This window comes from Pollicipes pollicipes, unplaced genomic scaffold, assembly GCF_011947565.3.
Source record: "Pollicipes pollicipes isolate AB1234 unplaced genomic scaffold, Ppol_2.1 Scaffold_3087;HRSCAF=3621_pilon_pilon_pilon, whole genome shotgun sequence".
In the NCBI taxonomy this organism is placed as follows: domain Eukaryota; kingdom Metazoa; phylum Arthropoda; class Thecostraca; order Pollicipedomorpha; family Pollicipedidae; genus Pollicipes; species Pollicipes pollicipes.
In genome coordinates this window covers 14,343,290-14,366,383 of record NW_023596225.1, presented here as the reverse complement: position 1 = coordinate 14,366,383, position 23,094 = coordinate 14,343,290, and the positions used below count along the sequence as shown (strand labels likewise).

Sequence of the window (23,094 nt, the reverse complement as noted above, 5' to 3'; positions counted from 1 at the left end):
GCCGCCGGGGCCGAGCGCCGGCGGGCTGGTGGGCCGGACCGAGGGAGCGCCGCCGGGGCCGAGCGTCGGCCGGCTGGTGAGCCGGACCGAGGGAGCGCCGCCGGGGCCGAGCGCCGGCCGGCTGGTGGGCCGGACCGAAGGAGCGCCGCCGGGGACGCGTGGTCGGCCGGCTGGTGGGCCGGGCCGGGCTGCGGGCCGCGGAGCCAGGCCGGGGACGTGTGGCCGGCCGGCTGGTGGGCCGGACAGGGCTGCGGGCCGCGGAGCCAGGCCGGGGACGCGTGGTCGGCCGGCTGGTGAGCCGGGCCGGGCGGCCTGGTCCATCAGCCGGCCGACCACGCGTCCCCGGCCTGGCTCCGCGGCCCGCAGCCCGGCCCGGCCCACCAGCCGGCCGGCCACGCGTCCCTGGCCTGGCTCTGCGGTCCGCAGCCCGGCCCGCCCACCAGCCGGCCGACCACACGTCCCCGGCCTGGCTCCGCGGCCCGCAGCCCGGCCCGGCCCACCAGCCGGCCGGCCACGCGTCCTCGGCCTGGCTCCGCGGCCCGCAGCCCAGCCCGGCCCACCAGCCGGCCGGCCACGCGTCCCCGGCCTGGCTCCGCGGCCCGCAGCCCAGCCCGGCCCACCAGCCGGCCGGCCACGCGTCCCCGGCCTGGCTCCGCGGCCCGCAGCCCTGTCCGGCCCACCAGCCGGCCGGCCACACGTCCCCGGCCTGGCTCCGCGGCCCGCAGCCCGGTCCGGCCCACCAGCCGGCCGGCCACACGTCCCCGGCCTGGCTCCGCGGCCCGAAGCCCAGCCCGGCCCACCTGTTTACACCGCTGAGACGGTCTGAGGGACGGCCTGCCCAGACCGGTCCTACGTCCCTGCCTCTGATCTAGTGCCCTCTCTCTCCGGGCCGGGCCGGGGCCGCGGCGTCATAACAGGAGGCCCCGGCTCCCCACTGGACGAATGGAGCAGTGGCTCACCGTCGTCATACCAGGCCAGCGGTGTAGCCGAGAAGAGCAAAATACTCTAGAGCCCAAAAAACCCTCCGCTTCTCGAGATTGCGGGGGCACTATGAGTCCGAACGCCAAGTACTTCTTGCCTGCTTAAGATAATAGTACGGCTTCTAGAACATAAAAATGCGCCCTCGATGCATTAAAATCAAATCCCGAGGCTAAAAAGGCTCCCGGGTCCAAAAACAAACCTCTGGCGATGAAGTGAAGACCCATTGGACAAAATGGCTCGTATGCCATAATTTGGTTCCCTGCTGGGCGAAATCCTGGCTACGCCACTGTGTTCGGCAGGGTGGCGGGGCTGCAGAGCCGACGACCGTTCACTACGCCACTGTACTGGGCAGGGTGGCGGGGCTGCAGAGCCGAGGACCGTTCACTACGCCACTGTACTGGGCAGGGTGGCGGGGCTGCAGAGCCGAGGACCGTTCACTACGCCACTGTGTTCGGCAGGCTGGCAGGGCTGCAGAGCCGACGACCGTTCACTACGCCACTGTACTGGGCAGGTTGGCGGGGCTGCAGAACCGAGGACCGTTCCCTTCCAGACAGCGAGCCTGCCGGTGTCCGTACGACTACGGTAGAGGGAGCGGGCTCAATACAAACTTCCTCGCAACAGAGCTGGAACAGTATTGGTTCGAATAGAGGGCAGCACGCAATTCCCGCGGGCGGGTTCTTGACGGCATATCATGTAACTTTCTGGTAATTATCTTGATCACGAGAAACAAGGTAACAGCCTCTTTGTTCGGTGACTTACACAAGCCGCCACGTTTTTGTGAAATTGAAAGTAAGTCGTAACATACAGGGAACTGATCATTTATCTTCTGTCAATCACCAGCGAAGACTCAGCTATAATTGACTAATTAAGACCCTCATTTGGGCTCAGAGTCATTATGGTAACTTACATTCGCCAGGAGGTAATGGTCAAATATCGTCAAGAAGAAAAAACTATTTGCATTGTAAATACCGAACGTCTTAACCTACGGTTATGATCACGAGTCGATACGATTAAACAAAAAATACATTATAAACCAAGATACGTAAGACTACACACTAGACAATCACACTGCGAGCCTGCGCAAATATTGTCAATAAAAAGATATCAGAATCATCCGAGCTCCCACATCCTAACACCTAGTACAAGATCATGCACCAAGGAATGCACAAAACACGGGCGGTTACGTAGTGATGTCATGATGACCCATACTGAGCAGCGCCTTAGCAGCCCTGAGCAGATCTTAGCAGCATCGTGCACTGGGCGCTAGGACATGAATACCCAGTATGGGTTACCGTAGCCTTTCGGCTCAGTTGCCCGTATCTCATGCAGCCTTTGGCGTACGGCCGTGGTTCGGGCGTCGGGATGTGGAAGCTCGGATAGTCTATTATTTTGATAACTTCATGGTGACAGTGTCTGCCCATATTCGGAGCATTTTCTGAATTCACGTGTTGTGGTTTTTAACTGCTTCTTTTGTGTAAAACGCCATTAACTCGTGATTCAAACTGCATGCTGAAACGCGGAACATTGGCAACATAACCAATATTCGCTGGATAAGGTTGTTTAACTAGAAGCTCTAGGCGCATTGAAGGTCTTTAACTGTCGGCATATTCGGCATTAAGAACCCTGAACTCATAATGTCGAAGAGCCAGGAGCCCGGGACAATTCTTTCCAACATCATCTGAAATACCTTTTACTGTGTCACGTGCGACTTTGCAGCAAGCAAACAAAAAAGTTCGACAAATATAGCTGAGCAGCTCATCATCCCCTCTGATATAAACTATATCTCGGGCCCAGTGTCTGGACAGTGTGGTGAGAGGTGCAACAAATGAGCGATTCATTTCGAACAGAACAAAACACTCAGTTGAGCACGATCATCTGCAGCGTTCGTCTCTGCCAGACAACGGTTCCCTCGCTATCAATAGCCCATCCGGCAACCGTGGCGCGTCGATAAGAAGTCAGCGGAACAAGGCTTGCACCGATACGGCAAATGAGATCACGGAGAAAAAGCGACAGATGTAACAGTTGATAAAAAGATCCACACGGTGCGGAGACAGCTAACCATGATGAACTGCGCCCGACAATCGCCATCCACAAACACAATTATCGAAAGCGCACCGCAAAGACCCTGCTCCGCCCGTCGACTCCATTAATCGCGCCGGTGCCGCACCGGCCGGCCGCCACAAAGACCGCCGAGGACGGTGGCCGAGCCGCCTGAGACAAAGGGGTCGACCGGGTCGGCGGCGCGCTCTCCGCCGCAAAAACCGCGCGGCGCTGACCGGCGGCCGACGGCGGCGATCCTATCGGCGCATACCGCGCGCTGGCAGTAAACAGCGCCGGACGCCCCTCGCCAGCCCTTTAATTTTTAAATGGCGGCCGTTGGCGGCGCCAGCGGCGCCCGGCGGCTGCAGCGACGCCGGCGTGGGAACGCGCCGAGGCGGCGGCGGCGGCGGCAGCGGCGCGCCGGCGACAGATGCAGCGCGCGGCCCGCCTATCGAGCGAGCGGGGGGCGTCCCCCGACGGCCCCGTCGGACGCCGCGTCGGTCGCGACGGGACGAACAATGGTGACGGCGCGGGGCGCGCGCCGCCGGTCGATACAAATAGGGGGAGCACACGCGGCGCAGGGGGCACCGACCGGCGTATCCGGCAGGTGCTGCGGTGCGGTTTAAATCGCCGGAGCGGGAGCGACGCCGACAACGGCTCGGTGCCCCCCCCCCCCCCTACCCTCCCGAACCGTCCCCACCTCCGCGTGCAGGCGGCCATATCTCCAGGCAGGGATACCGCCGGCAGTGGCCGGCTCCGGCTACTGCGACCCATGGCGGCGGCGGCGGCCGTCCGCCTCCGAGAATTCGGCCCAGTCAATTAGCGGCCGGCGGCCTGCCGCTGTCGCGGTTCGCCACAACAGGCCGGCCGTTCTCGCGCACCGCCGTGCCGCTAACACGCTGTTTGCGTCGGTCAGGTCGGTCCCAATCTCCCGCAAACAAGGCGCTCGACCGGCGACACCAGCCCGGCCATGAAACGACGCAAGCGCGCCATCAAACGAGGTCGAGAGGAACGGCTCCCGACCGGAACGCGGCGAGAACCGACGAAGGAACGCAATGGCATTTACATTCGAATCGCCCGGCCCCTGGACGACCGCTCGCGACTGAGGGGGCTGCGCGTCTCTTTGAGCGGTCGCGGCGTGCCAAACAGCCGGCCGGTGCCCGCCCTCCCCGCCGTGCTATTCACCTGCGCGCGGCACCTTGCCCCGCCTTCAGCACCCTTTCTCAGCGGCGCGGCGGGAGGGGCGGGCGGCGCACCACGTGGAGGGGCGCCGCTCCGCCGCTTTGTGTCTCCGGGGCCAGACCGGGCCGGGCCGGGCCGGGCGGCGTCTGCGCCGTCCGCCGCAGCCTTGTGGAAACAAGGACGGCCCCCGTCATAACTCGTCGCCCGCGCCGCGCCCGACGCCACAATGGGCGCGCGCCTTTGTCGGCGCGGCGCCGATGGCCGCCCGTTTTTGCCGCTGGTTCGAGCCGCAGACCCGAGACAGGGGGTCGGACGGCCGGCCGGCGGCCGTGCTGCAGCGGTGCTCTCCGCCTGCCCGGGCCGGGCAGGGGCGTCCGTTCCGCCGCGGCCTGGGCTTCGCGGCACACTTCGTCCGGCCAGCACCGCCAGCCGGCCTGCGCACCGCATGCGTGGTGTGTCTCACACGCGCTCGTCACGTTACACCAGCCTCGATCCAGTGTGATTTGAACAAAACTAGCGCGTGGCATTGGCACGTTTTGAATTGGAGAATACCCGGGCCAAATCGTAATGGGGTTGGGCGACAGAGCCGTTGTCATGTTCGTCACCTGACAGCGTCACTGGTCCGCCCGACCTCTCCCGCCCATCCGAACTCCCGAGACACATCTGACCCCTCCAACTGGCCTCCCCTGTGTGGCCGACCTTTCTAGTCCCGACTGGCCTTCCCGCGCCGGCTGACATGTCTGGCATATGGGGTGCCGAGCCTCCGGGGAACATCCTGACCTCTGCTGCGCGTCCCGGGTCCCTCTGACCTGCCAGGACCGGCTGTGTCCTTTGGGACCAGCTGACCTGTGCGGGTGCCGCCGGCGCCCGGAGGGAGGGGGCGGGAGCGACACGCGTCCGTGCCGGCCGGTCCACAGGCGGCCACATCACAGGAGCTGGTGGGCGACGCCGACAGCCGCCCGCTGATCGCCTAACGGGGTCCGGCCGGGCCGGGCGCACGTGCAGACGGAGAGCGCGGCACGGCAGGGGGAACGACAGCCTCCCCCCCCCCCCCCTCCCACTGATGCAGGCCGACGACTAATCAGAACAGATCGGTCTCTCCGGCCGAGCGGCACACAATCAGACGCCATTTTCTGGTTCATGCAGCAGGGAGAGGGGACAGACAATTAAGCCCCGCGCTTTCGCACACGTGCAAGGGCCTATAGCAGGCTAAAAATCGCTATGTGTTATTCATGTGGGGGGGGGGGGGGCCATATGACGCAGCTAGCAAGCCAGCGGGGGCGGCGACAGGCGACATAGGGGTGCAGTGTGATCCAACCATCGTCAGCCCGCTAAAAACTCCGAACAGCGGCGATGGCTGGCGCTCAAGAGCTGCCGCCGCGCTCCGGGACGTCCAAAACCGCTGCCTTCGCCAGTAACAAGGCGGTGTCGACGACAGAACCCGCTCGCCACGAAAAAAAGGAGCAGTCACCAAAACTGCTGCGCTGGCTGTCGGCGCCCCTGCCCCCTACTGTCCACCGCACTCGACATCCTCAATCAGCGCCGCTGGCGGTCGTGCGGCGGCCGTGCGGCAGCGGAGGCGGCGGCGGCGGCGCGCTGCAGAGGGCGGCGCGGGGTCGCGCGGCCGCTGACTCGACCGGCGCCCGGCTGTTGCGTCAGCGCCGGCCCCGGCCGCCGGAGCGCAGCGCGGTCACCGGCTTCGGCCGCGCACGCGCACGCACCTGGAGTACCACGCGCCGCCGCCGCCGCCGCCGCCGCCGCCGCCGCCGCCACGTGACGGCCGGCCACGGGTCGGCACGGGCACACGGGGCAGGGCGAGGCGGACGAAATGGACGACACGGCTCAGGGATGCGGCAGCCCGTCCGGCCGCGCTCTGACGGAGCCAAACGGGTCAAACACATCGGACGTTTGACCTGGTGAACGTGAGGCAGAACAGCTAGACGGCCGTCACCATCATGTGCGGCTTCCAGGTCCAACGGGACGTCCAAGACAACCGCAGCACATTCTCAGCGTTTGCCCGTCAAATCAACAGGCTGCCATTCGCAGAGGCGTTTACGACCCACGCAAGCCCTCCGCCGACGGGTGGTGTTCACGCATCTGGACGGCGATGTCGCCGTGTTCGACGCCGTGTTATGATCGCCATAAGCCGTCAAACCGTGCAGCCCGGCCGGTCGGTGTCGGTGTCGCGTCGGTGCCGAGGGAGTGCGAGGCGGCCGCCGCCGACCGGCCGGCGTCGGCACCATCAGATAACACGCTCCAGTCCCCAATTACCTCCGCACACGGCGCTTGGACGCTCATCCATATTGAGCGAGCTCGGTTACCCCACGTGATGTCCGCGCCAACTCGGCGCAGCGGGGCGTGCCGATCGACTGGGCGAGGGGCACCGGAGGGGGAGGGGGAGAACGCGAGCCGGTGCCCGGCAGTTATTTAGTGCAGGTCTGCTCTGCCGGCAAAAACTCGTGAAACGGCCCATCAGCGCCGTTAAGATATTCTGTGATGACTCGTCGTATTAGTAGGGCGTATCAGAAAATTATCTCACAACGCACGTAAGCGCTGTAACGATTAGCGTCAAAACGCTTAGCCCGGCTGCCCCATCAACAACGTGGCAGTCCGCGCCGATCCACCATCAACCACGCACCCTCCAGATCAATGCCGCCATGAGCTCACAACACCCCCTAAGCCCCGCGACAACAACCAGCATAAACTAAACGTAACAAAACCCCACGCAAACATCGTGGCGGCTGCGCGGGCGCGACCCTCAGGCGCAGCCGGCGGGGCGCGGCCGTCCGCCGGGCACCGGCCCGCCTGCTCCCGTGACCCGGGCGGCGCCGGCCGGCCGCGCGTTTGTTTGTGACGCAGCCGGCGGCCGATGATTGGTCAGCCAGCAGGTGCGGTGACCCCGCGGCCGGGGGAGGAGCGGGTGATAGCGCCCCGGCCGGCGGCCGCCGCCCTCCACCCGTGCTATTGACCCCGCGCCGGGCGCGCACAGACGCACACGAGCGTGCGGCCGGCGGCCGGCGGCGGCGCGCCCCGTCGCCCGGCGCCGCTCTGCAAAGGCGGGGCTCGGCTCGGCTCGGCTCGGCTCGGCTCGGCTCGGCTCGGCTCGGCTCGGCTCGACGCGCCGCGTCCCCTCTCCCGACCTCGTGCTGTCGGTCTCGAGCGCTCGGCGCGGCGCCCGGACCGCGATCCTCCTCGCCCGCCGCTGACCCGAGCGTCCCGAGCCTGACCGGGAGCCGGGCGTGTCAAACAGCACGCCCCGCGACCCCGGCCCGCGGTCCTCCTCGCCCGCCGCTGGCCCGAGTGTCCCGAGCCGGACCGGGAGCCGGGCGTGTCAAACAGCGCGCCCCGCGCCCCCGGCCCGCGTCCACTCCAGGCATCCCCCGCCACAGAAGGAACCTTTCTGCGCGCGGGTGGCTCAGCACCCCGCCCAAGCACCACCCTGCCGTCTCGCTCCACGGCACGGACGTCTGGCCAACTTGAGCACTCATCCCTCTGGACGGTGCCCCCTGGCCGCGCGCCCTCAATCCGGCGAGAAAAGGATACATCTCCTGGAAGAAGTCTATGTGCGGCGGCTGCAGAATGTCCAGCGCCGAGAGCACCTGCAACAGACGGTTGGCGTCAGACGACAGCGGTGCACGCGCCTCGTGCTATCTTGTCGAAGCCGAAAAGCCGCTGAGGCCAGCTTTTGACGATACTGTCCCAGAGTGCATCCATTTCCACCCCGGTAAGTCACAAGTGGTGAGTCATTTTCTGGTGGCGCTTTATTCCTCAGTCAGGGTTTTCCTTCCAGACCCCTCCTCTCCCCTGATCACAGCTGGTAGACCCGGAGGCCGCCGGACATGATGTTGGCCAACCGCACGATGGGTGGGGGGGCAGGCGCCGTACCGATGAGCGGTTTCGGAGATGCGTCACAAAAGGTGTCGAACGTTTTCAAGGCATGTCATGCGCTGGCCGATCTCCCACGACTTCTCCCTTCGGGAGCAGCTGGCAGCCATCCCTGACCTCCGCTGGGGTCAAACCACTCCCATTATGAAGAGCTTCATGAATCGTACAGAAACAGATCTCATTTGATGCGACTTTAAAAGTCAGCGTTGTTGACGATGTTGAGATGCGTTTGATGAAAACAAAAACGGTACAAGTCCAGTTTGATAACACGGACAGATTTTCCGTTTTATAGCATTGCACGGGCATTAACATAGGACGGAAACAATGCCTGAAGCGTGAACAGAGGCATATCCATGTGAGCTTACAGGGATAAGTTCAGGATATCGAAGCTGATCGGCTACGGCCACCCAGGATTGCACCAGACACATTCCAAGCAGCACCAGCCACCGCATTCAGTGGTGCAGCAATGCTGCAGGGCCTTCCTCGACCCGACATTTTGCCGGGGAGTTGCGTAAGGCAAAAAGACAAACAGAAGGTTGGTGTCGCCTATCGTTGCAAACTCCACCCGGCAATGAAGTCCCGTCTCCCCCCCCCCCCCCCCGCCAATTGAAGTGCAAGTGGGTCAGAATGATCGTCGTGCGTCATATCCGTCAGTTGCGCTCCACAGGACCGCCCCGCACAGACCGACACACGGTCACCCCTGCCTATAAACACACATCGCCGCCAGTACACTTCAGATGGCGGATATACCAGCAGGCCAGCCTTGAAGGCACGGGAGGCTTTACTCCGCGTCACCGGGGCTGCAAGGTACAGCCAGAAGCCTCTGTTGTAGTGGCGTCCCATTTCACGGACAGAAGTTTTTTTTGTGGGACCACAATCGGCGACAAGAAAGCAGGAAAGCGGGGCATCGGCGACAAGGAAGCAGGGAAGCGGGGCATGGGTGATAGGGAAGCAGCGGACGCCTGGTCATGGCTTCCGCCAGCTTATCAGCTGATTGCTGGGGCTTAACAGCGGCTAGCAACAAACTGGCCCTCGCAAGGCCCACCGGACAACGAACCTCGCAGCTCAGGCCTTCCACGCCAGCACACGAGCTCCATTATACACACCAAATGCACACAAACATCGGGTTCATCACAAACGCGCGCTGCTCGGCAGCGAGGAAACCCGCCGTGTCTATTATGCTGTTATTTTGCAGATAACCCAAACACGCGCCGGCAGACCGGAGCGGCACCACATCTCATCGGCAGCCCACCCAGCTCGACGCGGCGGCGTGGCCACATCGCGTCGCGTGGCGTCGCGCAGCTGGGCCGCGTCGCCCGCTCGGCGGCGGCGGCCAGCCGGGCGGAGCGCGATCGGTTCAAGGACCCGGCCGGCCGTGTCGGGACAAAGAGCCGACATGTGGCGGCCGGCCAGGCGGCGCAGCTGGCCGCACGGCCGGCCCGGTACACACGCGCTGGGCTCCTCCGCCGGCGTCAGGACGGCTCGCCGCGCACAGAGCAGCCGCCGGCCGCCGGCCGGCCGTCAGCTGCTGCACAGCAGACGCTGCCGTCGTCCAGCAGGCCTGGTCTGCAGCGGCAGCGCACATACACAGCGCGCGTGCACAGCGCGGGCATACGAAGCACGCGCGAGGCCGGCGGAGAGGCGGACCGTAGACCCGCTGGGAGGCAGCGCGCGTCGCTCCGAGTGTCGACACGACTTCGGCGGCCGCGCAACATGCCGGACGGGCGCGCGCGACCCTGGCGCGCAAGACAAGTTGTCGAGCCTGGGCGGCGGGCCCAACTACTCACGTTGTCGTGTTTGAAGAAGCACAGCATCTTGAGCTCCCTGAAGACGCGTTTGGCCGACACCAGAGTCTGGAAGACGTTGGGCATTTTCTTGAGCGCCACTCGTTTGCCGTCCCTGGGATCTGTGACGGCCCTGAAACCGACGACACTGACGTCACATTGGGCGCCCACTGCATGATAACCACGGCTGTAAACATGCGCTGACTGGAACGTAGTTTCCTCTTCCGGAGAAGCGTTCCGACCATGCACGCCACGGGCGGGATCACAATACTCCGCAGGACGTGACTCGCCTGCAAATGACGCCCTCCTTCTGTACCCCTCTCTTCCTCTTCAGTGGCGGCGAGCGCAAGCGCCCGACCAACGCCCCCTCCGCGTCGGTCGTCCACCAGCCCAGCATCCACGCTCTCATTCCGATTCGCCGTCCCGCCAATGCTCGCACGCCATACAAACACCAGCGCACGCGGGAACAGACATCTAAAATTAGATCGGGAGGTGCGCGCACAAACACGCCCTGCGTCGCGCACGCGCGGGCGCTCGTCGTGCTGCGCTCTCAACGCGTCCTTGGGCCGGCGTGCCCGGCGGCGGGCTGACCCCGCTGACCTGACGCCGCTCCCCCTCCCCGGGCGGCCTCCCGCGTCGCCGGGCCGGCAGGGAGGCACGCCGCCAGCGCGCCGAGGCTGGCGGGCCCGCCGCCGCCGCCGCCGATGACGACGACACCCCGCACGACCGACGAGGAAGTGGCGACACTGCACGCCGGGGCAGGGGACGCCGGCCCCGCGCGGCGCGCACCCAAGGCTGATGCGGCCGATACAGGCCGTTTTTTCGGCGCCGGAGCCTTGATGTGGCCGGTAAAAAGCGGCGCCGCGGAGCCGGGCTGCCGGTGGCCAAGGTGAGTGGGGGCAGCTGCGGCGGGCGCGGGCGCACGGCCGGCAGCCGGCGGATGACCCTGGGACGGCGGACGGCGGACGGCGGACGGCCCTGCAGCCGGGCGCCGGCGGCCCTTCACCGCACGCCGCGCACGACCGGCCGCCGGCCAGCTGCGGCGCGACCGAGCGCCCAGTTCCGACGGGCGAGGCCCGACCCGGCCGCCCACAGCCCCACAAATGGCTCAAACTGCCGCTGAGAACACTGGCAACGTGACAGAGACCAATGGCGAGCGTACGACCCACCCGTGTGCAGCCGGTGTGATCGCCATCGCCCGGATCGCGGGCGAGACAATCCATCCCGAATCAAACTGTGCGCAGTGGGCCAGCTGGCGACCCTCGAGCGCGACGCCCCGCCTGTCGGCGCCGCCAGCTGAAGGCCGGTCCGCGTGCGGCCCGCCGACGGCTCGGCTGGCCGTCGGCTGTCGGCGCGTCCCTGCAGCCGGCTCCACCCGGCCGACGCCGACGGCGAGCGAAGCCGTCCGCACGCCGGCTAGGGTTTCGCGCCGCCGCCGGCCGCGCGGCGCGCCCGGGCGGCGGCGGGTCGACGCCCGCGGTCGACATCCGGCCGCCGGCGACGCTCACCCCGTGGCCGACCCGAGCCGGCGCAAGGGCCCGGCAGACCGTCGCTACGCCAGCCAGCCAGCACGCACGCCGTGCCGTTGGCCGGTGGAGAAAGCGGCCGCCTGCGCCGCGGCGGGACTCGGAGGCGGCCGGCGGTGGCGGAGGCGGCCGGCGGTGGCGGTGGCGGCGGCCGCAGCAGCCGCGACGGCGGGCAGCGCCCCTTCCTGTGGCGGCCGACTGCGCCGTCCTGAGCCGGATGGCGGCGGTCAGCGGCACGGCGGAAGGGGCCGCCCAATCTGGTCCATTGCCGCCGCAGGGACGGCGGCGCGTCCTGTGGTGCCGGCACGGCGGGGCCGACGCCACGTCCGCCCACAGCTCGGTCCCCGCCGGCCGGGCGCCGCCGATCGTCAGACAGCTGGCAGCCTCGCTGAGCAGCCCAGCCCGACTAGGGACGCGGGGACGCGGCACGTCCCAGCTCGGCCCCGCCGGCCGGGCGCCGCCGATCGTCAGAAGGCTGGCAGCCTCGCTGAGCAGCACGGCCCGACTAGGCTGGGCTTCACGGCGTCAAGACCGCTGCACGTCAGTGTGTAACTGACCCGGCTGGCCACCAGGCAGACGGCGCCGGACAGTGCCAGTGTGTAACTGACCCGGCTGGCCGCCAGGCAGACGGCGCCGGACAGTGGTGCCTGATAACCATGTGGGGGCCGAACTGGAGTGGGGCTTTTCCCGGAGCCCCCTCCCCCCCCCCCTTCCGCCACAACCAACGTCGGGACACAGCTGCGGTCGCACAGCGTGCAGGAAGTAAGGCACGATTACTCAAATGGTGACGCAGTTGGATATATAGACCCCCGGCGATCCCCAGGGATTACCGGCGCCACCTACCGCCACCGAACACACGACAGGACGCAGCGTCCCAGCCGACGCCAGATTGGGCCCTGTCAAGATGACCCGACCTCGACGTGTTCTGCGTTTTTAACCCGTTGGCGACCGGGGTCGGGGTCCGACCGGACAAGCTGCCGACCGATCTGACCCTGACCAACTCCCGGCGACATGGACCGGTCTCGGCGCTCCAAAGGCGACCCGCGTCCGTAACCTACACCTCCTGTAAGTTGTGACGCACCGGACTCAGCCCCCGCCTTCACCTGGGCTTCACACGTCAGCGCGCCACCGCACTCCCCGGCAGCTGCGCTGTGTCACCCGGCACTCGCACGATCCATCGACAGGCAGCCGGGAAAACCCCCCGCTGAGGTGGTGCGGTCGCGCCAGCGATGGACACGCCCTAGCCACACCGCCCCCGAGCTGACCCGGACGGACCGAGGCCCTCCGAGGTGGCGCCGTCAGCCCCGGAGGCGGCGCGCGAGCATCGCTCTCCCACGGTGCCGGCCCGGACATGCCGGCCGCCGCTGGCCCGGGCGGACGGCACCGGAGCTTTTTGCGAGCCGCGGAGGGCATCGGCCCCGCCCGGGGAGGCGCGCGTCCGCAGCTCGTGACGCCGGGGTCGGGGCGGCGAGGCGCCGCAGATCCCGCCGCCGCCCGGCTGCCGGCTGCCCGCGGCGGCAGGGTCTGCGGAGAGAGAAGGCCGGCGCGCCGCGCGGAAATGTCCGGCTCTGATTCAGCGGTGCCGCCGACACACAGACCGGCCGTGAACCGGCCGGCCGGCCGCGCCGCCGCGTGGGACCGGCCCGTCCGCCCGAGCGGCGGCCAGGGTACGCCGCCGGGGAGGGCTGAGACCACCAGCTCCTACCCTCTAGAAACCGCACCGGTACCGCCGCGCCCGCTGAGGAGCCGCGCACACGAGCCGGGCTGGCTCGCGACACAGGACGAGGGCTGCTCTCGCGTCACGTACGGCCGGTGACGTCACACCGCCGGCCAGGGTCTGTCGCGGGGCGCCGAGCACCGTCATCGCCGCTGGCGGCGGTCGGTCGCGGCGCCACCCCTGCGCCGGCGGCGGCCACCGTTCCCGGCGGCGTCCGCCTGACCTTGCGCCGCGCGCCGAGCCCTTTGTTCAGCCGCGATCCCGAAAACCAGTCCGGCACGTCAGCGGCCGGCCGGCCCGTGGGAGCCGCGCGGTGACGTCACGCGGCGGCCGCGCGCGCGCCAATTACCGTCGGCTGGCGTGCATGCTGAGTCTCCGGCCGAGCGGCACGCCGCCGGAGCAGCGCGCCGGCTCATTCATTGTCCACGGAGCGGGCGTGGACGCGCGGTCGCCGGCGCCTGCTGACCCTGAAGCGGCGGCCATCAGATCGCGTCCGGCGGACATTCCTGGCCAGCGGCCGCGGGGCGGCCCGGCCCGGCCGGTTCGCGCTACACGACGCCCCTCCGATTCGGCGGCGGCCTTATAGAGATACTCGGTAGCGTCTCCGCCAGGGCTTCCCGTGCACGGACGGGCCGCCACAAAGACGGCGACGGCTGACGCGCGCCACCCGCCGCCAAAACACGGCTCGGTCACGCTGCCGCGCTGCCCGCGCCGATTCCCGGCTTGTCACACCGCCGGGAGGGGGGGGAGGGGGGGAGACGCTCCTGCGCGGCCCGCGCCTGGCCCGCCGGGACCGCCAGGAGCCGCTCCCGGCAGCCAGGCACGGCACGGCTCCCAGACCGCCCGATTACCGCCGGCTGGCTAATGGGGCGCCGGGGCCATTTCGGGCGAGCGGGCGGCCCGACCGGCGCGGAGACGACGCACGGCGTAAACACGGCCGCCGTGAGCGTGGGAACCGCGCCGCGAATCAATACCGCGAGTGGCTTTCATAACAGCTGGCTATTTACGGCGGCCGATGCGGCGCCACAAGGCACCGCGGAGAGCGGCGGCATTGACGACGGCGTGATCTGTCAGCCTTCGCCTCCGAGAAAACAGTCGGCCCCGCTCGGCAGCCGCCAAGCGTCCAACAAACATTGTGGCACCGCTCTGAACGGCGCGAGGGACACGGTGGCACCGCTCTGAACGGCGCGCCGGACATGGTGGCGCCGCTCTGAACAGCGCCAGAGACACCTAGAGGGAGTGGTATCTGATGGTCGGTGCCGTACACAATGAGCGCGTTCAGGCCGGATGGGGACATCACGACAGGCAGCTAGGCATGTCGTCGACAGGCTCCAACGACCGAACAGGAAGCTAGATAACAAAGACCCGGCCGGCAAGCAGCGTGTGGAAAGCCGGGTGAAGTGGCGCAGCGATGCGACCGGTCCTCTCTCCTGTCTCCGGCTGCAGGCTCCGGTCTCGCTGGAGGCTCCGGTCTCCGGCTGGAGGCTCCGGTCTCCGGCTGCAGGCTCCCGTCTCCGGCTGGAGGCTCCGGTCTCCGGCTGGAGGCTTCGGTCGCAGGCCGCTCTCGCTGCCTCCTCCAGCGGCCGCTGACACTCTCGTGCCGGCGGCTGTCGGCCCGGCCTCTCTCCCGTCCTCGACTGTCAGCTCCCGCCTTTTCTCCTGCCGGTCGGCTGTCGGCCGCAGTGCGCCGGCCGGGCGCGCTGGCCTGCTGCCGGCCGGCCGAGGCCGCCGCGACAGCGCGCCGCACAGCACCGGCAGGTGGTGGCGCCGCCGGCGGCGCGCGCACACACCTGCCCGTCCGGCAAATGTCACGGAGCGCAGGCCGGCGCCCGCTCCTCCGCACACAAAGCGCACAAAGCGGCCGGGCGCGCCGGGCCGGCCGACAAGGGGCGGCGCGGGCGGAGGAGGCGGCCGTCGGCCGGCCGGAGGTCAGCACGGGGACACCACGTGGGCCTGTCACCGGCGTGTCAGCGGCGGACAATGCCCGATGGTCGGCTGACGAGAGGCAACATGGCTGCAAACGTCCCGTGGGACACTCCATGGAAGCGACGCTGGAGCAAACTGCGGACCAAGACGGCGTGCGATATGACGAAATGTTTCATAAGCGAGCACTTCCAGCGAGTCGCTCCGGGCGTCCTTGCCACGTCAAATTGTATCGTATTGTCAAACAGAGCCAGGCCATGCCTAATCAGCCATTACTCAGACGGACTCGACCCGCGCCAGATGGAGAGACGAAATCCGTGCTGCGCCAGCACGGGTAGGAAAGAGAACAGAACAACGAGCGGGAGAGAACAGAGAGGAAAATGGCGCGGACAGGAGAGCAAAGGACACCGATTACGGAAAGTCGGTGGAAACAACAGAAAAATAGCCGGAAAGGAGCCGCCGGACAGACAGTAAATGCATATTGGGTGAGGAAACTATGCAGGGGATCGGCGGAACAGAAGCGCAGACACCGCAGGCGAAACTGGTCCCGCCAGCGCGGACCCGTCACGACCTCACCCCACCGACCGTCCAACGTCACCCCACCGGCCGTCCAACGTCACCTCACCGGCCGTCCTCACCTCGCCGGCCGTCCTCACCCCACGGGGCGTCCAACATCACCTCACCGGCCGTCCGGACCGCCGCAGACCGGCCGGCTGGCGCAGCAGCGCAGCCGCAGCCAGTCGGCCGCCCACCAACTGGGTTAAGCAATCAGGGCCACCGCGGCGGCGGTGATTCGCATGTCGGCGTGCGTCGCACCGGCGCCAGCCAACGCCAGTCCGACTGGCGACGACCGGCCACCGGCGCCGTTCTCCCCACCTGGCGCGCCATCGGCCCTCGAAACCCTTCACTCAAGAGCCCGGCTGGGTGCGCTCCTCATGCGCCGTGCGTGGCCACGCTCCGGGCCGACCAGCGGGCGCTGCTGTCCAGCCGGATGGAGCTTGAGAGTCAGCGGCGTGCGTCATAACCGGGCGCCGACTCACTCGTGCGTCAGCGGCGACGCCGGCCGGCCGCGCCGCCGGGCCTGCCGCGGGTCCGGCCGGGTCCGCGCGGCCGCGTGGCCGGTGATGATGAAACTGGCCGCCGCCGCCGGCCGCTGCAGCGGGCAGTGCAGCTCGGTTCGCACCCAGTCGGCCGCGTCACAATAGGCGCCGCTGCAGCGCGGCAGGTCTCGAACGGCTCCCGGCGCCAGCAGTGTCCGCCGCTGCCGACGCCCCAGTCACCGGCGACAGCTGCTCGTACATCTGGTCCGCGCCGAACGGCGCGCCGCAAATAGGGCGCGTTAGTCGCGGCCATGGCGCGCGCGACCCCACTCCAGCCTCTCACCCGGGCGAGGGGCGCGCGCCCGTGCGGGCCGCACCGCCGCGGCGCGCGCGCGTGCGCCCGCGACCTCTCTACCGGCTCGGGCGGTCGGGAGTTGGTGGAACGACGGGCGGCGCTGGATACACCCCAGCGACGCCGCCTTTCTCCGCGGCCCGGGCAAGCACGCCTCGCCTTTGACCCAGCGCCCGGCTGCCGGCCGCGAAAGCGGATCGTGGCCTCGCGTTCGATAAGGAGGCGTGCTCGGTTAGATGGTCACGGCAGCGGCGGCGCTCATCTTGTGAACCGATCGAGCGCCAACACGCTGCAGCGCTCGGCTCGTGTCGACAGCGGCAGCGGCGGTCGGAGGTCGCTCGGCCGACCGCGCACCGCCGGCGAACGCCGCCTGCCCACCGCCCGGTCTTTGCGTCATCGGTCGGCGCCGCGCTGCAACGCGTGCCGCGGCATGTGGGCCACCGTAGACGAGGCAGCGACCGGCGGCCAGCCGGCGCCGGCGCCGGCACGCGGACGCCGCCGCCGTCAGGGGCGGCAGCGAGTGAGCCGTTCAGCGAGGCGCGAGCACAACTCTGGTCCGGACCAGAGACGCGTCGCAAACACCACCCGCGGCCTATTTTCGCCCGACGGTCGGTGGGTCGGCCGGCCGGGCGCGCGAGCGGCAGATGGCCAGTGCGGCGGGTCCCGACAAAACAGCCCCCGTGGGGGCTGGCCGGGCGCCACCGGTCCAGAGGGACGCAGCGGCCGAAGCCGCGCACACGTGCACCTCCAGAGAAAGTCCGCCGCGGCTCTCCCTTTCCGCCGATCGCCAGTTGGCGTATGGAAACGAAGTGGGTTACGAGGTCAGGCGAAGCGCTGGCAGTCAATGAAAGCGAAACCCGCGCGAGCGCGCGCGCGCGCTTACGCGGGCTGCTGGCGGCCAGCAGGGGGCTCGAGGCAACCCCGCATGGTTACAGCGGCCGCCGCCGAGCTGCAGCCGCAGTAGAGTTCGTGTCAGACGGGACGGCGCACCTCCGCCACCAGGAGGGTGGGGGTGGGGGGGGGGGGGGGGCACTCCGGCACCGGCAGCACCACCACCCCGGCGGCAGTGAACGAGCCAGCCGCTTTGTAAGGCGGCGTGGTCACCTGCGCTCAGCCCGACGGCTGCAGCGTGCACTGTCCACCGCCGTTTAGTTCTACATCCCGGGTCCGAACGATACGGGGCACTGCCATCGGATGGAGCACGTTGTGTAACGTCGTCGCGGCACGCTGGCGCCGCGACAGATCGCCGGCTGCAGCCGGAGCATCTGTCGCGGCGCCAGCCCAGAGCGGAGAGCTAACGTGGGCCGGGGCCAGGGCACGGCCGTCTTGGCGGAGGGAGTAGCTTCTAACAGGTGAAAGGTCACAGCTGACCTGGAAGAGCCATTTCCGTTCAAACGGGGGTCGTGCTGGCATAATGATGGCTTCGTTTATACGAAATCAGCGACATTTATTAATTTGGTGTCGCTCGTTATTGAACCTCAGCAGAGCAAATCAATACCCGACGACTGTCATCCGTTTCCCCCTGCCGATGCGAGCCTTGCCAGCTCTTCCTCCCCAGCCGCCGCCCGCACCAGTCAGTGAGCTGTAATCGCTCCCCGCGAACGCCCCACGCCATGCCGACCACCCGTCCCCGACGGCGCTCGCCTCCCCGGGGAGTGGAGCCGGATGGGCTCTCTTCGCCGGAGTTCATTCAACCATACATTGCCTGCGTCGTCGAGGGATATTACCTACGGCAGCATCTCTCTTCTCCCACGAACGTGCGCCGCCCTCGCCTGCGCACACGCCCCGTTCCGTCCTCTCCCGCCCCGCGTGCCTGTCTCCTGCCGTGCGGCGGGCGCGCGTCACGCGACTGGGCCCGCGGACCGTCTCCAGCGGTGCTGCCCCGTCCCGAAGCCCAAGTGGCGGGCCGCGGTACTCACCAGACGACGCCGAACGCGCCGTAGCCGATGGGCCTGTCCGGCTGGGCGTCGGTCGGCACCACCGACGCGAACATGGGCTGGGCGGCGGCCAAGATGGCATTCTGCGGGCCGCTGACGGCGTGGAACGCCATCATACACTGCCGGGAGCTGCGGGTGCCCACCACGGCCATCAGAGGCGCGGCACGGTGCCCGCCGACCTGCCGACAAACGAGAGGTCAGATCACGGCTCGGGTCATGGGTCCACACAGACCATTAGACAGTACAGCGCTCGCCGACCTGCCGACAAACGAGAGGTCAGGTCACGGCTCAGGTCACGGGTCCACACAGACAATCAGACAGCACAGCGTCCGCCGACCTGCCGACGAACGAGAGGTCAGGTCACGGCTCAGGCCACAGGTCACACAGATCATCAGAGGGACGGCACGACGCCCGCCGACCTAACCACAGCCGCCAATCGAGTCACAGGTCGGGTCATGGGTCATTAAAGGGCCGGTGCCATGCCCGCCCGCCTGCGGACCAATACAGGTCAGGTCACAGGTCACCAGAGGGGCGGCGCGCCGCACGCCAGGCTGACCAGAGTCGCCAATCGGGTCACAGGGTCATTAAAGGGCCGGTGCCATGCCCGCCGCCTGCGGACCAATACAGGTCAGGTCACAGGTCACCAGAGGGGCGGCGCGCCGCACGCCAGGCTGACCAGAGTCGCCAATCGGGTCACAGGTCGGGTTACATGTCATCACAAGAGTGGTGTAATGTCCGCCCACACGTGGACAGATGTGGCTCCGGTCTAGGTCCGGTCACGGGTCATAAGAAGGGCAACACAGCGGGACGCAGACGGGCAAGTCAGTTCACAGGAATAACTGAACTGACTGATTCGTTGCCATTGCTATAGACGGTGTTTTGTTACCTCTGTTAGATCCCAATTATTTCACTTGATAATGCATTCTGAAAGAGTTGACTCCTTTGTTGATCCCATAACTTGTATTTGATATTGCATCCCGAGAAATCTCCGTAGTGAAAAGGGAGTTCGAATACACATAAACGTTTGTGAATACAAAATGTCGGTGCCGAAATATTCTAAATTAGAGTATATTTGTGTGTCAAATCGCTCTCAATATCAAAATACCGCGATCATCAACAGGCCACACCCCAATGTCGTCATTGACAGACAGCTAAGGTGAGCTAGTTCTTTTGTCCAATGAGCGCACCGCAAATACCAGCGCTCGAACAAAACACATTTACACGTCAATCACGCCGAGATGTTTATTGGGGAGCGAGGACGCGGCGAGCCATCCTGACGCGGCCGCTGCCAGTTCCGGGGCTGGAGTACGGAGCCAGCCCAGCAGGCGCCCCCATTGCCGGCCGCCCGCCCCCTGGTCCCCACAGCACAAGCCAAAGCACACACACAGACATACATCTACGCCAACACGCGTACACACGCCAGCCAGCTTTGCAGGTCTGCCTGCCGCAACAGGACAGGATGACCTGAAGAACACTGAAGGGTGAATGTCGCACAGGACAGAAAACAACTCAATGCTGTGACTTCATGAGCTTAATGGCCAAACCATCTGAGTTTCCAAACAAAGTGGCTTGCAACAGCAAATCTGTGCAATTTGGCATCGCTTCAAACTTGTGATAAAGAAAAAAACACTGCGGTTCAAAGAAGCCACTGCACCCATCCCTGTTGTCAAGTTGGTGGCAAACTAGACATATGGCCACTGTATAGTAGGCAGGTGGGTTTGTGTTCCAGAAACTATATATGGCAAAATAAAACTGATGCCCAGGTGGTGATTGGCCATGCCAGCCAAGCCGACACTGGGTCTGTGCCACACCAAACAAGCAGACACAGGGCCTGTGCCATGGCTCCAAGTTCCATATTACAGAACATATTTTTGGAAACTGTTTTTGAAAAAACAACTGCTTACTGTGATGGTGGGATCTAAACTAGTGGTCTGTATGTTTCCAACAAGCCACTAATCTTTGAATTATTTATCTTCTGTATGTTTCCAACAGGCCACTAATCTCTGAATTATTTATCTATCATTTTATCAATGGCTGACTAAAAAATTGGAGTGGCAAGCATCAATTTCATGCCAGGCCACCTGCCTGTATCTTGGTAAGCCAATTAAGGCCAGCCAGCAGGCATAAGAAGTGAACCTATATCACTATTATGACAAACATTTGATGATTATCACTAGTATCCCTTTATGTGCCTGCACTGCAAGGGTGGATCCAGGATCCTGTATGGTTCCATGTTAATTGGCTACTGGGATTGTTTGGGGGAGGGGGCTCCAACAAAATGTTTACAAATATGATACCTATCTGACTGATATAGACTTCCACTAACTTCACACTAAAAAAGCATAACATATACTAAGCACCAATATCTAAACAGCACATTAACATTCTTTTTACATTATCTTCACAAAGGCTAATGCCATACCCAAGAGTTTGCAACTAGTGATAGTCAGCCTGCTACCATGGGGAAGTTTCCAATGGGCTGTCCCAGACTGCCTGGTAATAGCATCTGCCACGCTAATTAGTGCCATCTCCTAGACCTTTGGGAAGCAATCTTTTGAGTGGGCTCCTAGTTGAAGTATTGAATGAAATGGCTTGGTGACCTGGACTGGACAGTTGCTCAAGCCTAAGCCTGGAAGATAAAGCTGAAAAGTAGCCAAAATTCCATTGTCACGTGTGCTGCTAACGCTTCTTAACATCCTGCCACAGGACTATCAGCACTTAGTGCAAAGGGTCACACATATCTGAGTGTATGAACTCCAGCAGAAATGTAAGTTGCCAATGAGATACTTCAGGCAGCTTCAATGCCTCACATCTTGAGCTGCATCACTGACCCAAACCTGTTTTGTGGAAACCTGCCATGGTTGGCATGCTAGCACATGGGACAATTTGAGCAACTTGGTGTCTAAGCAGCAAAGGCTGATAACCAGATTCAGGGCAAAACAAAGAATAGAGTGTAACACATCAACCTTACATTGGCCTGGCATCATAATTGCATCTAGGTTTTATGGGAAAGCAGTATCTAATAACAGTTTGGTTGCAAACAGCCAGTTTTGGGGGCCACTTTTAACTGACCTGACTCCAGTGGCTTGCTGGTTAACTGATTTTGTGATGAACTGATGGCTGATAGCTTCATAACTTAATAATCCAAGAATTACCTTTCTGAGTCATTGTAGTTTTAGAACAACACTAAGAATGCAATATCTTAGGATTACATTTGACCCAATTTCATCATAATGCAAATAACATGAAAAGCACACCCAACATTCCATGACATAATTAAAAAGATAAGATACCCAACTGATAATACAACAAATCAAATGATTCCTTAAAGGACCCCAGTATGAGTGAACATAAGACTTTTGTTGCTACTTCCCTGCTTTTATAAGCCTATAATTATAGTAGAATGGTTAACAGTGGAGTTAAATTTTCATAATACAGCTCAAATCTCTGCACACACATTTTGCAACAGTACCTTAGCCTCCTAACAGATTGCAAGATGGACCTAACAAGATGAGAAACTAACCTTGTGACATCAGTGTTCACATAATGTGCTTAAACCAGTAGACACCTACCTACCGATAAGTAAAGGCAGGCATCCCTGCCAGCAAAGATAATCTTCTATGCGGGATGTTTACAAGACATTGATGAGCTTAACTGTGTGCTTGCAAGCATCATACTCAGGTCAGGCCATTCTGCACTGAACTATCAAGTTATTGTGTGTGCAACACTTTCAAACATAACTGCATGGCATCAGTTTTGAAATCGCATAATTCCTTGGAACTTGGCTCACTATGTGCTGAAGTTGGTGGTAACCATGCATCAAACTCTGAGCACACAGATTACCACTATACATGTAATAAAATGTTGGCTGATTGATGTCACAGGTGCTGCTGCTGCCAGTAAAATGTGCATTTTTGAAGCATAGCAGGATTACCAAGTAGTGATATGACCAACATCAACTAAAGGTGTGGCCAGATGTGGCTTTTGACAGGCATTGGTGATGTTACAGACACCTACACCACGACATAATATCATGCCCCAATGTGAAGGAAGAAAGCCACAGTTCAACTGCTCTCATAGGTCTCCACTCTGTTACACATAGTAAATGCATCATGGATACAGAGAGCACACATTGGCATTAAGTGGCAACCAAAATGTAAGGTCCACGAGGCCACAAATAGGAAATATAACACAGAGTATCAAAGATCAACACTAACCTGCTGGTGATTACACGCTCACGCTTCTCAGACTGCACAAAGTGGTCCGACTCGAGGTGGTAGATCTGTTCAGGTCGCAGGGCAGACACCGACGATCTCGGCACAAAGGGAACTTTCACAACGCGCCACGCTCCCACGGACGAGCACCAGCAACCACCCACCGCTCCAGCACAATGCCTCACCCGAGCGCGCCGCGCACTCACTCCCCTGCTCCCAGTCAGCCTCTGGCTCTAAGTGCGGCGAGGCACCTTTTCCCTGTCTCTTGAACCCCCGACGGGCTAACCCAGGCGCCGCCACTGACAGCTATCACCACTCCGGAGGAGTGGACTACGAGTAAAGTAAAGCAATCTCCGCACCGCTGTGGATAAAACTTGGCGCATGCGCAAAGCGCAGATTCTACGAAGAACTGGTGTTCGGCTCTGGCTAATGCGGCTACCGATCGGAGAAAACTCCGCCCACCGCAATCACATCATGAAGCAGCACGGCTCTTGCCAAAAGTACAGCCGAAAT

At 63.9% G+C, this 23,094-nt stretch overlaps 1 protein-coding gene across 1 annotated transcript in view; it reads right to left on the bottom strand.

Moving 5' to 3' along the window:
- LOC119090387 (serine/threonine-protein kinase NLK-like) overlaps window positions 1-22,719 on the bottom strand; it is a 38,695-nt gene extending 15,976 nt beyond the window's left edge. The window contains 4 exon segments of the mRNA XM_037213184.1: window positions 7,747-7,802; window positions 9,876-10,005; window positions 18,350-18,546; window positions 22,585-22,719. Of these exon segments, the coding sequence (XP_037069079.1) occupies window positions 7,747-7,802; window positions 9,876-10,005; window positions 18,350-18,519 (356 nt within the window). The 5' untranslated portion in view covers window positions 18,520-18,546; window positions 22,585-22,719.
- Window positions 22,720-23,094: the final 375 nt, after the last annotated feature.